The sequence below is a fragment of the Athene noctua genome, chromosome 13, assembly GCF_965140245.1.
Source record: "Athene noctua chromosome 13, bAthNoc1.hap1.1, whole genome shotgun sequence".
NCBI classification, from domain to species: domain Eukaryota; kingdom Metazoa; phylum Chordata; class Aves; order Strigiformes; family Strigidae; genus Athene; species Athene noctua.
The window spans coordinates 1,005,577-1,022,504 of NC_134049.1; the positions used below are offsets into that span (position 1 = coordinate 1,005,577).

At 41.6% G+C, this 16,928-nt stretch overlaps 1 protein-coding gene across 4 annotated transcripts in view; it reads right to left on the reverse strand.

The window, feature by feature from the left end:
• The window catches only part of TCF12 (transcription factor 12), a 171,180-nt gene that overhangs the window by 22,711 nt on the left and 131,541 nt on the right, over positions 1–16,928 (reverse strand). For all 4 annotated transcript variants that reach the window (XM_074917466.1, XM_074917465.1, XM_074917464.1 and 1 more), the window contains 5 exons: positions 8,962–9,067; positions 7,692–7,831; positions 7,237–7,381; positions 5,601–5,665; positions 1,379–1,457 (listed from right to left, as the gene is read on the reverse strand). In XM_074917466.1, coding sequence (XP_074773567.1) covers positions 1,379–1,457; positions 5,601–5,665; positions 7,237–7,381; positions 7,692–7,831; positions 8,962–9,067 — 535 coding nt within the window. The remainder of the gene's footprint in view (positions 1–1,378; positions 1,458–5,600; positions 5,666–7,236; positions 7,382–7,691; positions 7,832–8,961; positions 9,068–16,928) is intronic.

The window sequence follows — 16,928 nt, forward strand, 5'->3', positions numbered from 1 at the left end:
GATGCTAAAAAGAAAATAATTTTCTGGTCTGATCTGTCTTTTCAGCACAACAAGGATACACAGAACATTTTTTGTCAACTATAATCACTAAATCAAAATCCCACTAATCCCATCATTACTCCATTCAACATGGATTCTTCAGCTATAGAAAAAAAAATGCCCAAAGCAGCTGCTCAGGTATGCCACATCAGATATTCATTAATCCATTAAGTGCCCAGAAAACCAGAGCAGTGTCCATTAAACCTGAGTGGAATACAGAAGTTTCCTGAGTGACAGTGCATATACAGAGATGCCCGTTCGTGTACGTAGGCACAGGACTGCATCCTGCCTGCAGTAACTTCTCCAATCCATTCCTCTGAACTACAGAAGTCTTCAGCTAAGCTCATTCTGTACACCTCGCACAATTTAAAAAAACAAAAAACCAAAAAAACAAAAAAACCCCACCCAAACAAAAAAAAACACCCAAACAAAATACCCTTGCAAAAAAGTGACCCATGGCCAGGAGCCTGCAGAGATACATTAAACAACAGAGAATGGGCAAAGACTGTTGTATAAACGTTAAATAATTTAACAAATTGCACTATAGGAAAGAACAGGGTTAAAGTTACATCATCTTGCTTGTAATTCTAGTTCTTTGTTAAACAACAAATTTAAGTCAATGGAGCTTTCACAGTCCTCTCTATATGGAGAACAGCTGTTCAACTTTTACTAGACAGCTGAGGCCACAGTGTCTGTGAAAGCTGCTCTACCCACTAATAGCTGGAGGCAGCTGCCCACAGTTCATCTCCACACTGGAATGCTTCTCCCCACAGCCACAGCACAAACACACAAAGCACAGGTGACAGAGGTGGCTGCAATACAGAGCATTTATTTTGAAAAATGCCAGAAATTCTTCTCCCATAGAATGAAAGCATTCATGAGAGATATGAATGAAAAGCTATCCTCTGTAAAAATTGGATAGTCTATAGTCTACTATATTTTCATCAGAGGGAACACACATCTGCTGTGTTTGTCACTGAAAGCTGCTGCCGAGTTTTAACACACAGCTTTAAAAAATCCTCTACCCAAAGCACTCCTATTTTATCTCCAGTGGCACAGATCTGTACAGATATCTCTATAGCTGGGGTAGTATACAGTCATTCAGTGTTTACAAAGATTATTTTAAGAAGCTAGGTTTCAAAGCCAGTTGCCAGGATTTAAGTGAATGCTCATAATAAAATATTTAAGAATCCGGATTTATAAATCTGGGTTTAGTACAATGGAAAAACAAACACAATATCGAAGTAATTACGCAAGGAAGCTACTGCTGATCTCATGGTGATTCCAAACAGGGTGTTCAAGAGAACAAACAAGTTATTGACAAATGGCTGGTCTCTACCTGTAAGAGGCGATGGTGATCCAACTGGTGTTGACGGATTCGATGGAAAACTACTGCTGGTATGATCAGGAGAATAAATCTAACAACATACAAAAGAGGTCGCATATCAATGCATGTCATAATACACAGTAAAAAAAAAAAAAAGCTATTAGGGTTCCTTTTCATGTTTTTAATTGTCACTTTTGAGGCTAGATTGATTAAAAAACCCCAATTTGATCCTTCAATCACAGCTCTGCTTTATTACACTGAAGGCTCTGAAAATGTCCACAGAACTTTCATTTTCAAGCAGCTGTCAAAATACAGCCCAGCCTGTATCTGATAGCGACACAAGTACAACTCAGCTTCCTCCTACTTCAGCAGCAGAGGCAATTGCAGCCTCTTTATCAGGGAAGGGGAAGACATACTAGGAGTTAACAGTACACAGATAATTATAACAAAAAAAACTCCAGGAAAATGAGAAGGAATACTGACTCCTCCAGCTTTAGAGAGAGAAGATTTCAGCAGTCAACACATTATCTTAATTAATCCTTCACAAAAGAAAATACCAAGACAGCATTTAGCTTTGGTTACTACTGGTACCTTCCGAACAAAAACCATCTGAAATTTTGTTGCTCTTGCTATGTATTGCAGCACATACAATTTCCCTCTCTTATTTCTGTATCAATTGCTCCCTTGAGAGAGATACCAAACCTCAACTTGCCACAATTCATTCCTTGCTATTAATGTAATCAAAAAGTCTTGATAAAAATGGAAGACATAAAGCTTAAAGCTTTAATTAAAATTTAAATTTCAAGATTCTTGAAAAATTCATTTTGTGAATGGAACTGATTAAGTTGAGACACTGACTATGGACTTTAGAACATATTTTTATAGGTCACCAGTTCAAACCTGATTTACTTGAGCAGAGACCAAGATTTGTTAAGTCATCAGACAGCAGATAAAAACCTTCCCTGGCAGCGTGGCTGATGGCTCGTCACACAGACAATATGGCATGTCAGCATTTAGCCCACAATAAACTGGGACTTGGTTAAGCTGCATTTTCTGAACTGACAAAACCAGGACCTGATAGACCACAGGCTCCTTCCTGGTCTATCATACTTATTCATTAGAAAAGACCATCAGTTCCCTAATGGAAATACCTCCTCCTTCTCATGCATGCTGGAAGGAAAATATATTTAAAAGAACAGACTACCTCAGAGCACTGTAGGAAATTCATGCACGGTACATCAGAATAAAGATGAACCTTGGGTGCCAGTATGGGAACTGTACAGAGTTCCAGACAGGTAAGATACTGAAAATTAAAATGGCGTCAGAACAAATGTCATGAAGTTTCCTTTGAAACTGTTCGTTTTCTACTGTTTTACCTGCCAATTTTATTTTGCTGTGTTTTATAAGAGGGAAAACCTACATTATACCAAAGCCAGAACTAAACCTCGAGGTCAGAATTAATTCTGCATGCAGTCCCTGGCCGCTGTGCTGTTAAATGACCAATGATGAACAACCCTGACACCTTCTGCCAGGCTTAAACGGTAACATGACTCATTTTACTGCAACAAATGAGACTCCTCCTCCTATCAGTCATGGTCCATTCCAATCAGCGGGGTGCCAATATGCCAGGGTCTAATGAAAAGGCTCTTAGACAAAAGCTGCACAATTGAGAGCCTGCAGAGCCAAACCTCGGAGCTGTTAGTCCAATTTTTTAAACACTACAGTGTACATTTCAGTTAGGCTTTGTTATGGTAATGTTATTGAGTCTAAAGCAACAAAGAAACTTAATTCATGAATTACTTTTAGAAGTCAACTTCCCTACATTTTCTTTTGTGAGGGGACCAGTGGCTATTTAACTACCGAGACCATACAAAGGCCTTTACCCCAGTTCTGAGGTAGGAATCAAAACATAAGTTATCACAAAGAGGTCTGATATAATCAACAAAGTTAAACAGTCCTCCTGTTTGATCTCCTCTAAATTAAAGACCAAGTGTTTTGATTTGGCATTAGGCAATGAAATAAACCAGATGTTTCTCCTGCCATATAACCCTCCATGGGCACAATCTTAAAGGGTTATTGTTTGGCAAATGTTCAGGGAAACACATTAGAAATGGCACGAATACCCAGATTTTCTTTTCTTTCTATCTATACTAGTTCATTATCCAAACTAATGCATAATCCACAGGGCTTTGGGAACTTTGTGTAAATACTTTCATGTACAATTCTCTTTCTTGCCTACCCTAAGATTAAGACCACAATTATCCAGGCTTAAACCTAAAATAAAAGAACCTTTGCAAATGTATTATCTGGCCTTACATGTTTAATCACATACTATTCTGTATGGTCTTTAATACCTAAACTGAAGAACAAATGTCGTATCCTCTGATGTTTCGCACATGAAAGGCCTATTGTGAGATGAACATCAACTGAATTTTACAACCAGAAATTCCTCTCAACAGTTGCAGGGGTAGCATTTAAAATCCTAGCAGAAAGGCACACAACATCACCTTCGGAAAAAAGGAGTCGAGACAACCGCAGTGTCTAAATAAAACTTTGTTCAAACAGAAAAACACCGTTGGTTTCCCAGCCCTGAGGAATTCCTGTGCGGCAGCTTCACGTGCGGGAGCCCAGCACCCCCTGCGCCCCAGCGCTCCCAGTGCTCCCAGCCCCGGGAGCGAGGCGGGCGCGGGCTGCGGGGCAGCAGATGGAGGAGCCGAGGGATTTGAAGTGTGCAGACTATGGCATGCGCTGATAGAGCAGATGGAATGCATCACCATCAGCTATGACAGAAATGATTTATGGAATGACCTGGCTGCTCCTGCCAAGCAACAACACGGGATGACAGAAACAAGTTTCTATGACAACCAGAGCCCACCCACCAGTTAGATTAAACATTTCTTCCCTGACTCGCAATATATTTAGAGTTTTTCCTCAAAACATCAGCCTGGTTTTCTCAGCTAGTGACTTGGGCAAAAATACCTGAAAGGACAAGAAAATAAATTTAAAACAGGAGAGCAGTGGAGAACATCCTACGAAGCCCTGCAGGTCTAACCAGCCAGCACGGCAAGACTTCCAGCAGAAATCCTGGTCAGGCTGCGGAACAGCAGACACCCTGATACATCTGCAGAGTAGAGAGCAGCCTGAAGTATGCAAGCACTGCTACCCCTGGCAGTCAGAACGACCCCAGTTCTCTTCTGACAGGTCTCAAACAGAAAAAAACCAGTGTTAACTGCCCTCTGGACTCGTGAATTGTTATCTACTTCCTGAATCCCCAAAAGCAGCAGGGACAACATTTTTCTCCTCAAAGCCAGCAGGTCAGAGCTCTCCTACCCAATATGGACATTACAGACATTATCAGATCTGGTAATCTTTTCACATATGACCCTCTGAGGGATGCAAGAGTAACAGGATCTGCACGAATATGCACATTTGCATTCACTGGTATGAGGTGAGGGAGGCAGAATCCAACCCAGGAATGAATGCTCTTTTGGAGCTGCAGAGTAGTCATTTCTAGCTTTGGAAATCAGAATTAGTCTCCCTATTCACTATGTACAAGAAATACAAAGTGCTCCCCCAGCCACCACTCCTAACTGTCCAATTCTGCTACACTCTATCAATTACTGTTTTATGAAAACATCTGATTGTATTAATGCAAAAATAATTGCTGTACACATGCATGTGCAAACAGCTGATAGTAGATTGAAGAGATCTGCAATGTTTTACATTATCTACATTATTCCAACAAGAGTTACGAGTTTAAACTTTATGCCTATACAGCATTTTAAAGGCTGTTCCATAATTATAGCTATACCACACAGCATTCAAAACGTCTGCTTTATAAGGCCACTGAGGAAACGTTTTAAACCTCGAGGCAGGATCTGCTCTAAGAGTAATGTTAGAAATACTTGACTTTAACTAGAATGTGACAGAGGAAAAAAAAAAAAAAAAATCAAACCCTAAACATGATTATCTTTTACTGTCTTAACAACTTTCTAAACTATATCTGCCCTACATTTTTTGATCACCTGAACAAAGACAGTCTTCTACAAATAAAAGCATTTTCCACTTGCCTTTTTACAGACATTTGTCTAGAATACGACATCATACCATAGTACATTATTTTAACTTCATACATGAGAAGTCCTGAGTTGCTATTACAAAATGAATCACATAGATAATGGACGCAACAATCGAAATATGTCTGTCAGATCCAAATATTCTAACTGGTACTTACAGATGCCAATGCCTTTCCAAGTGCATCACCTGTCTGTGAGCTCCCAGCACCATTTCCTCTGTTTCCTGTAATGTGGAAAGCAAACCCAACACTTATTTTTAAAGCTGAAATTTTATTTACTTTTATTCTTTTATTCATCACATACAGTTGAGCAACCACTTTTTAAATGGATATTCCAAGGAAGTCAGTGTCAACAGAATCGGTTCTCATTATACTTAAAAATTTAATTAAAACAATTAGATTTAAGTTTAGATGCTCTCCTCTCTAAAGTCAAACACAGTATCACTCTGATACTAAGGACCAACAAGTGAAAGCGGTTAGAAAAAAGTCTGTCATTATTTTCTAGGATCACAGGCTAATTTTAATGAAATGTGAAAAGAAAATCAAAATCAGAAAATTGTATTATTGCAGCTTATTTCTAAACAGTTATCACTAAAGTGCTGCACTTTTCATTAAGAAGTCAAATTTACTTAGTAGTTCCTTGTGCGTCTCCTTGCTCCCCCTGCTCTAATTCCCCATGTTGTACTTTCATCTTTATTTTAGAAAACCCCTGAAAAGCTCTTATCCACCAAGCTTTCTGTCAGCCCTGCTCGCAGCTGCACGTCAGCAGCTCCGTGTGCCCTTCTGCTCCCTACACCACCGGGCCAAGAGAAGGTCTGAAGCTCTGCCAGTTGGAAACACAGAAGGGACCTGAATCCTTTGAATTATCTGCTTTACTGTGGAAGACAGACCCTTTAAAAGTGAATCTCCTTTCTCCAGTTATCAACTTCTAATGCAAAAAAAACCAAACCAAAACAAAAAAAGTATTTCATGTGAATGTAAGCCATTCACAGCAGAAATCCAAATTATGCACTGCTTGCTGTTTCCAGTTTGTGGCAAACTTGGATTTTCCAGTCTGAATTTCCTATGCAGATTCATTAACTGGGTTCTGTTTAAAAGATCTGAGTGTAAAACACGTTCCCAAAGCAAAGCCAGTATAGTCACTCCAACTAAATTCCACTTCTGTAACGTGAAGCTAGGTGCACACCACATCGAACCGACAAGGGGCGTCCGCAAGCGCTGAATTTCTAGAGCTGCACCCCCAGGTGTGCAAGTGCGTGTGAGAACAACGACCACCCTGCATGTCGTGCTTTCTAGGTAAGCACAGAAGAGACTAAACCAGCCACCACACTGGCTGCTCAGCAATCTCTAAATCAGTTAAGAGAGGAATTTATGATGCCATTTATCAAATTCCCCAAAGAAACAGTCTTCCTGCCCTTCTCCAGCACAGTAACTCGTGATCCAGCAGCTCAACACCGGCAGCACCAGAACTACCCACGTGAACGTGTACACACCCGGAGCTGTGGAAGGACACGCGCTGCTACCTTGGATGGAGGCATCTCCTGAGCACGGGCTTGGCTCAGCCATAGGCTTGGTGAAAGCCAACAAACCAGTACGTCCTAAGCTGGCCGCAAAACAATTTGCCTCATCTCAGTCACGCTGAGGACAGAAACGTCACTGTGGTGCACTGTCCCTGATCTACAAGCATCCCATAAATTAAATCTTACTAATTCTGTGCGTCATGCAACCCTAAATTTCATTTTCTTGTAAAATTAAAAAAAAAAAATAACAACCCAAACCAGGAAGAACTTTTTACCCAGAATATTCTCTGATCCATTGACAGGTGGAGTGTGTGAGGCAGCTACGTAAGGTGAACTGCTGGTACTGCCACGATGGAAGCTAGACATTGGAGGAAGACTGGCATTGATATCCGTAGGTGAGACTGAATGCGGGGGATAGCTCTGGAGAGAAGAGAAACAGACACAAGGCGTTAACTAGTCTTTCCATAAATGTTGATATTTTAAGATACCAAATATACAACCCCCAGCTCTTTAATAAAGAAAGGGACTCATTCACCCTCTGAACAGACCACCATGCAGCCAAAGGTTTTTATGTATACAGCAGACATAAATAAAAGGACATAAATCTATTACAGAAAGTTTGTGATTTCTGACACCTGGGTTTTTAACTGACATACCTGAGCAGCAAACAAGACATGAGTCAGATCTCCATATACAAGTACCAACATATTAATCTGTGCTTGTATCTTACCAAGCGGTCGTGTGTGTGCAGGCCGCCGTAACTGCTGGACTGGGACATGTGGGAAGAGGAGCCTCCCAGCATCCCACCATAACCAGGCTGGCTCATGCCATTGGATGAACTCCAGAGGTCAGAAGAATTGTGGGTCCCATCTTTTTTAAGATTTTTTTTTTTTTTTTTAGTAAAAAAGAAAACAAGAAAAATATATTTAATGAAGAAGAGTACGGAGTTCTACTTTCCTTTACAAAATTATTTTTCAGGAATACGGAATTCAGCTACTCAGACCAACATCAGCAAGGAAATGGTGACCAATTTATACTGCGACTTCTACTTTCATGCCACCACACTGTTGCTGTATTTATAAAAAAAACCCTCAAAAACAACAGAGGCTTTATAGCTGAAATATAATCCAACCACAGCTGAGAAAATACTAAGTACTTCTGCTAATTACACAGACCTTCAGTAAGGCCAGATTTATATCAGGAGGGTTGATAAAAGTTCCAGACTGAAAGAAATAATAAAAATGGGGGTGGAGGGGAGAAGTTTGGCTAAACAGAGCTCATCGTAAACATACAGTGCAAACATCTATTAACCTAAAATAAGCAGTTTATAGTCTAAAATACCTCAGTACCATAAAAATATAGCAACATTTCACGATAGCAGGTTGAAGTCGCTGAGATGCCCGCAGTGCATCAGGGCGAGTGCCGTGTGTCAGGGCAGGTTTCCTCCTGCGGCCCCAAGAGCTCTGCGCTCCCGCAGCGAGCGCCCGGGCGTGCCCCGGGCTCCAACCCCCAGAGCCGCAGCACAGCGAACTCCGTGACGTGAGGCCGAGGAAATGAGCTCTGCTCTCGTTTGTTCCATTCTAAACCCTTTTCCTTGGCACGCTGGATACACAAGCAGTTGAGAACTTAAGACTGTTAGCTGATATTGTACAGTCAAATTCCAGAGCAGGCAAGAAGCCCTCACCTCATTTTTCTCTCTCACTCCAGCGTGCTGCTCTGAAGCCCCCACAAATCAAAGGATGGGGGATTCCATCCATCTGGCCCGGTGTATAATCCCCTTAAATTTCAGTCAGCAATTAATGTCATGAGAAAAACTTTAAATCAACAGACAGCTCCCTTCATCTAACTGTTTTTAAAGTATATAAAGCTTAATCACAGGCTCTAGCACAATATGTTACCTTCGTGCTTCCTCATTCATTCAGTACGACAGGGGCTGACTGCAGATTCCTGCCTAAAGGACAAATGACACCTACCCATACATTTTAACTCATTTTACCCACCTTGCATAAAGAAAGTGCTAGCAAACATACTGCTTGGTGGCTTAGGAGACGGGTAACTTGGAGATTCTCTGTTGAAATCATCAGAACTTGGGGATGGTGCATACACCTAAATATTGGAGAGCAATAAAAGCAGGTTAGCAATATCTGGGTGTCGGGCGTTATTTCCAAAGCGCCAACAGCATACAGACACAGACAGAAAGCACAAATAAAAAAAGAACAGTGTAGCAAGCTGCAGCATTTGTTGCCCTTGTTTTATTTGCTTTTTAGCAAGTTGCCACAGTACAGAGGAACTACAGTAGAATGATGCTAACAACACACTTTCTAGTGTGCCAACTCAGCCAGGTGGCCTGATAAAAGCCTGAATGCTGATTTTGCTTTGTAAGTGCATGACTTGCACAGACTTGTTGCTCAAGATAAAAAAAGCAAGATAAAACAACTGGGCCCCAAACAAATTTTATTTTAAAACAACTGTATGCCTGTTTGAATATTTAATTAGCTGGCATCCCAACAATCAGAAAGAAAAAGAACATCCAGTGACAAATGGAAAGATTTTAACTCAACCATTGTACCATCCATTCAGGAACTTGTATGCCCTTGTACAGTCATCGAAAATATATGTAATGCGAGTCTCGAGGAACAACCTTAAAACTGCAACATGGAGCAAATTATCTTCACACTGGCCTAGCATTAAAGAAAACCAGCATCATTCTTTTTTCAGTATAACACCACATCGGAATGACCATTCTTAACTTGCAAACGACGATTTTTTTTTAACATGTTAAAAACTGTAAGATGCCAAATACACATAACGGTTATAGTCTTTCACTGCAGTGACTCTAAAAAGAAATAGAAAGCATATTCAGGAATAAGCCAAATGAACAGAGCCATTATTCACAGACTCAAGGACTCTGCTCACGATGTTAGTTGTTCTAAGTGATGCTAATTCTTCATACCAGTATTTCAGCCAATACACTGAATATTGCAACATGATCAGTGTATGTTAAAAGAAAAATGTTATTAAAAGAGCAGTAAATTGACAAATATGGCAGCAAAGAATATCAAAATTTAACACTGAAAACAGAGCATCTTTTTGTTTCAAAGTAAAAATCAGTGGTATTTTTATTTTTTAATCATTCACCTTGCAAACACGTAAGGCTTCATGAACGCCTATAGTAAGAATAATTTTAAAACTTTAAAGCCTACATAACGCCACTTACAGAGCACACTGTGCCCTAAAATTCAAAAGTGAGTATTTTTACCCCTTCCTGTGCAGATACAGGCACCCGCGAGTTTCTACAACATTCCCATCTCTCCCCCGTCTTCCTGGGACGTTGCTCACCACGCAAGAGAAGGGCCAGGAAAAGCAAAGCGGCCAACAAAACCCCGAGCTCCCCAGGAGAGCCATTGTTCTCCCAGGGGCGACTGGGAGAGGGGCCCGGAGAGTGGGGTGGGCGAGCCCCCCCATTTAATACCCATACCCCCCCAGCCCAAAGCTCTTCCAGCCCGCTGCTGGGCGGCCAAATGGCTGGGCATGTGCCCGCAGACAGCACTCTGATAGCAGGGGGACTGATTCACCACTCGCTTAGCCTCCTTTTACATCAACAGAATTTCAGTGAAATCTATCAAACTGCAGTATGATGGAACCAGGGCAAGAGCACAAAGACTTAAGCCAGGGCATAGCTGTCGGTGTCAGTCACGGCACGACATGGCAGCAGCTAAAAAGACACCTGGGAAAACGGAGTCAAGTGGAAAACCTAAACTTTTAGTTTTTAATGCTATTTTTTTAATCAAAATAAATGAAAATTTTTAAGAAAGCAAGCCTTTCAGGGAGCTTTTGTTCAGTATCTTCTCTGCGGATTTTTGGTTTCAGGAAGAAATGTAAAATAGAGATGCTTACCAAACCTGAGTGACAGAGTGACAATACCTTACAAGCAGTAGTAACAGTACATATGTATTTACTACATATGATGGATGCACGTATATTCCATGCCTCAGACATATTTTAACAGAAATGTCACTCTGTCAAACTGTAAATACTCGCACCCATAAGACTGCAAACGTATTAGGCAAAACTGGGCTTAATTTACAAGTTCTCTGTTGTGCAGAATAGCACAGCATATGCTATAGCTGATGGATAATCTATCACTGTCACAGGACAGCAGTGGAAACAAAGCTTTATGACATTTAGCACTGCCAGGGAGATGGACTCTGATTAATGCCAAATCACCTACACTGGCGAATTAAGCTGCTTTTAAACTGTAATGTTATCAGTGAGATTTGTAAATACAAGCTTTAGACTGAAATTTTAACATTTTACAGAATCGGATGGTTTAGAAAAACTGATTAAACACTCTCTCAAATGGGAAATGAACCTGAAAAACTCCTGCAAACGTATCATTTACAGATACGTACGTACAAGACATTAACATAATAAAAATGTTACGGATTGTGTTAAGGTGGAGGAGGCCCTTCCAAACAGCTACATGAAAGTCCCAGCACAGACACATAACTTTATACAGTTTCTGCTTGTTTTGGTATCTTAACTATAGCTTGCAAAAACATAGCTGCAATGTTATGAAGCTGCACTTGTGCCAGTCTAGATTTTTCAGATCAAAGGGTTCTTGCGGCAAAACACAACTGATGTGGTCTCAAGGACTTCATCAGCTCCAGATGTGGGGAAACAGCCAGCCAATTCCACAAAAGGAGCAAGTCTCTTTCAGTTACAATCAGAACTACCCACAAATTAAAACCAGGCCTCTGATGTCATCTGATCACCTGCAGATGAGCACCAGGTTTTTTTCTGGTTAATGACCTAATCACAATTTTTATGTTGTGTTACTACAAACAAAATTTAAAAGCAAAGGAGAGAATGTACCGAGATCAACCTGAAGTCCGCAAGATGCAAGATTCGAAGATATTAAACAGAAAGAACTGATAAAAAAACAAGATGACGTTTTATTTTTTAAGTTGGGCAGCGACATATCGGGGCAAGAGCCCGTTCCCTCCGACAGCCCCGGGCGAGGGACCCCCCCGGCCCAGCGCGGCCGCTCCGGCTCCCGGCCCGCAGCGGGGATGTCCGGGAGGCCGCAGCCCCCTTCTCCCGGCTGGCCCCCCCCTTCTCCCGGCTGGCCCCCCCCCTTCTCCCGGCTGGCCCCCCCCTTCTCCCGGCTGGCCCCCCCCCTTCTCCCGGCTGGCCCCCCCCTTCTCCCGGCTGGCCCCCCCCCTTCTCCCGGCTGGCCCCCCCCCTTCTCCCGGCTGGCCCCCCCCCTTCTCCCGGCTGGCCCCCCCGGGCGGGCAGGGCCGGGCTGCGCTGCCGCAGGCTCCCGGGCTGTCCCGGCGGGGAGCGGGGGGGCCCACGCTGAGCCCCGCGGGCCGGTCCCCGCGCTGACAAGCAAAGCGCCCTGATGATGAGCGGGGAGTCCCCCCCCACGAACACAGGCAAGGCGGGGACGGAGCGGAGCTGGAAGGTGCAGCGACCCCGCCCGCGGCGCTGCGGAGCCGCTGGGGGTGCGGCGGGGGTGCGGGGGCCCGCTGGGGGCGCGGGGGGCCCGCCGCGCATGCACCGAGGCCGGGAGGGGCGGGTGGCGGCCCCCCGGAGGGGCCGAGCCCCGAGGGCGCCGTCTGCCCCACGGCAGGCGTCAGCTCAAGCACCGCGTCACGCGGCGCGGGAAGGGCCCCGGGGCCTGCCCCCGGCCAGGAAGGCCGCCGCGACCGGCACAGGCACCTGCACCCAGAACCCGCCGGAGGAGCAGACAGGCCCTTCTGCGGACTGACCGAGGTGCCAGCAACACGGACGTTAATCTGAAGACCCGGGTTAACCGAATTTTATGCTAAGTATAACTTCCAAGTTGCAGTCAATAAATGCATTTAATAAATATAACAGAGTGCCCCCGCTGGCATACTTCCTCCCCGGCAATTTTCCCGTAATCTGTTTCAAATTCTCAAATATTTATCAATGTTTAATATTAATGTTAAAAGCAGATTAAAAAATAGCAACGAAGCAACCAAACCTTACTTCCGATGAGCTCATGCTACCTCAAGACCAAGGCTCCCGTCACGCAGCCTGTTTATGGAATTATGAATTATGTTACTCATTTAAGCCTAGTTATTAACAATTCTTGGAAGTTCAGGAAAATATTTATCAAGCTGCTGGAGACAGAGAATTTTCTGAAACCAGTGAAGATGGATAACCTATTCCGTAGCTTGTAAACTCTGCTAAGTAGCCTATCTACATTCCATCAGCATCAGTCATGCACTAAGCAAGTGTGCACTGATGAATGATTTGTACATGTGGCAAAATTTTACAGTGTATTATCTGCAGGTTTTGCGGCAAAAACTAATTCTGCTGAAAGGCAGCTCTGGGAAAAGGAAACTTGTTTTCATATTTATGGTATTTCTGACAAAATCATGTACTAAAATGTCGGGAATGTGTAACAGTACGTACAGTTTTCCATGCTCCTCTTTACAGCAAGACAGAAGCTTCAAAAAAAACCCCAAAACACCCTGAATTCTTGTTTAGCTGATATTTAAGCAAGATGATAAAATGAAGAGCCCTAGCAAACAAGATCAGTATGCCACATCCTCAGCCATACTTTCTGTTTCCATTACCAGGTAAAGGTTCATACATCTCAAAAACTCTCCTCACCACCCAGAATGAAAATAAAACACTCCTTTAAGGGAACAGAGCATCAATCTTGTCTTGCAAAGGCAACTAGAATTTTTAAGGATTCTATAAAATTCAAACTTTTTGAAATAGCTAAACTAATTTCCATCCTAAACAAATGTTTATGCAGTTCAGGCATGCTATACATGCCTAAGCTGGGTATTTTTGAAATGCAGAATCCCACCAGTGACACATAGCAGGAATGCTTCCTAGCTTCTTCCCCAGTAAATGACCATTTTCATGTCATGCTAAAAAGTGATGGACAAGCTTCCAAAAAATCCCTAATTTAGTATATGGAAATCTTCTGGTCAGTTCTTTTATTTCTTAAACTATAGTGTAAGGCAGAAGGAAGGAAAAAGAAGGTAAAGCAGCAGGAACACCATCAGAATAAGTGTACATGGTGCTTGAACATTCCATTTTATTGGCTAAGCAAAACGTCTTTCCCACACTCTTCAAACTACACCATTACTGAAGGATGCATACAACTCAAGTCTTCAAAAATTCCTGATTAAATTCAGATTTTAAGGAAACAAAAGATGGAGAAGTTGAAACTAGTCAGCCTGTTTCTTAACGTGTTCCCTGTGGTTCAGAGGCTGCTCTACCTGTGCCAGGAATCCCCGTTCCCAGCAGAGCCGGCAGGAAGCTGCAGAGCAGACACATCTAACGCTCTTGCATTCGTGTATCTCTCCTCTGAGCTCACGAGGACTCTCAGTTCATGTAGCTCCGACACAGACTATTATACTTCTCCAAACAGACTCCAACATGCACGTGATTACGAGAGCAAAGGCACCGAGCAAACGGGGGGGTGTTCCTCTTTGGTGCTCACATTTTGAGAAATATAGATCCGTCCGACACAGCACCTGATCCCATCCCTAGCTGCTTTCATTTGCCCAAGGAAATGGACATAACCTTCACTTTAAAGCATCAATAAAGCTTGCTGCAGACACAACACCCTTCTGGCAGGGGACCGCTGCTCGGCAGATTGGCAGCTCAACGCAAAGGAGTGGAGCAGGGAAAAATCTCTTGGGCTGCTGCATTGTAACTCATCGTTTTTTAGTGGGATGGGGAGGGGAAAGAGAAGGGTGAGGAACAGAAAAAAAATAATCCAGCTGACGAGTGTTTACCACCTCTCTTTATTCAATGTCCACAGCCATGCACCCCTAGAGATTTTCCAGATGATCTTATATTTGTCCTGACTTACAAATGTTAGCTTTGACCTTGTCGAAGTTGCTGTGGGCAGCATATGGTACAGAACAGCTTTAATTGTGCTTCTCTCCCTGTATACTAACTGGCCCAACACTAATAAAAGCAGAATTGAACCGTTCTTCTTAGCACCTGGTTGCTCCAAAATTTACAAACTGAAAACATTTCACATTGATGTTAAAAGATTCGGTGTATTATTTATTACATAACAGCTACAGCGAGGCGTGCTGTCGTGTCATCTAAGCATCGTGCAGTATCATTAACACGTTTCTCCCTGCTGCAACTCTGAGAGCCATGGCTGGAAGACTGGCGTTTTCTCCACCGAAATCCCCCAAATACACACATCTCTACTCACACCTGTGTGGGTTTATTCATCTGTACACGTGTGCCCGTACATATGTGTGTCTGTATGCACACACAGGGACACAGCTATAAATGGCCTTTCACACTCTCAAAATTGCCAAAAAAAAAAAAAATTCTTGAACAAATCCCAGTATAAACTAGTTTACAAAAAAATCAAATCACAAACCATTACACATATGCAAAATATATGCATCTGCTGATTTTTTCTCCCTTTTTAAATAGGCATTGTAGAAGTCTACTGTGAAAGATGCAGTAACTGCACCTTAGAAAAGGGCTCAATAAAATCTCAGCCTATACTGAGAAAAACAAATATTTATTCAATAATAAAAAATACTCACACATAGACTGGTATATCAAATTAACCCATACAAGGTTCAGAATAGAAAAATAATGTGTAATAAAGCCAGAAATTTATTCTCATATGAAATAGGAGTCATAGGTGATATAAAATATAATCAATGTTGTTCCTTAGAATTATTTATTGTGGTGATGACACATTATTGCAATCTATATAAAATTAATTCTAGAGTACATTTAGAAAATAACCAATTTATTTCTAAACTTGTAGGGTGAACTGATAGAAGTGGAAATCTTTCAAGTCTATTTTATTCTTTATGCACAAGGGAGATATACGACTTCTACTGCTTAAATATTATTTTGGTGCTATTGCATTTCATAAAATTTAAATGAAAAGGCCCCAGTGAATGAAGAAGTTTGCTTATTTGTTAGTTAAAAAGATAAGGAAATCAACATGTTTGGAAAGTGTAACTTATATTGGTGCCATTGTTTCTACCTAAACATTTCTGCAGCTTTTTTTTTTTTTTAAATAAGGGTTAGGTGTTTTGATTTTTTGGGGATCTGTAGAATAGCTCTTGAATGAAAGAGGGAAAAAAAAGGTAAAACTTTAAAGATAGATGCAATTTTTAACTATACTTTTTTTCCCAAAAAGTTCTACACTAAAATTCTGTAAGCCTGCCATAAACTGAGAACATTTTTATGTATCAACAGGTCAAAGGCAAAAAAAAAAAACAAAACCCAAACCCAAACAAAAACCACACCAAAACCCAAACAAACAAAAAAACTCCACCAAAAACCTCAGGCTGAATCTTCTAGTTGGGTGCAAATGTTTTATTTTCTTTAAGAAATAGATTTCGATGGTTTTTCTTTTTAATTTGGTGAGGATTCTTGACATAGATATTACACATAATGGTAACGTTTTACTCCTTAGCGAGGGATTTGTGTTAGAACACTACTTTTCACTTTCACGTGTCCCTCCTAAAACACAGAGAAATTACAAAATTTGAACCTCTTCTAACAGTAAAAACCCCTGACTTAATTTTTAAACTTTAATTTATGTGCCAGTGTACACATGACCATCTCTTGGGGAGCTCAGATACTTGGTTTTTAGCTTAATATTGAGCTTTTGTCTGGCTTAAAAATTTAAGAAGTTGAAAAGAACAAAATATATTTAATAAAAAGTTTAAACTACACATTTTTCTACACGTCATTTTCCATTTGCTTTGTGTTTAAATAAATGAGATTTTATATAAATCAGCAGGTACCAAGGAATGTCAATACCCAAAGTCTAACACAATAATCTAAATGAAAATTGCAAACTCAAACAATGAGGTACGTACTGTCAACTACTAATTGATAAAACAATACAAATAAAGGCAGTAAGACATCAACACGAGAGTACGTCCTGCTCCCATTATGGGAAGGCTCACACAAACATTTG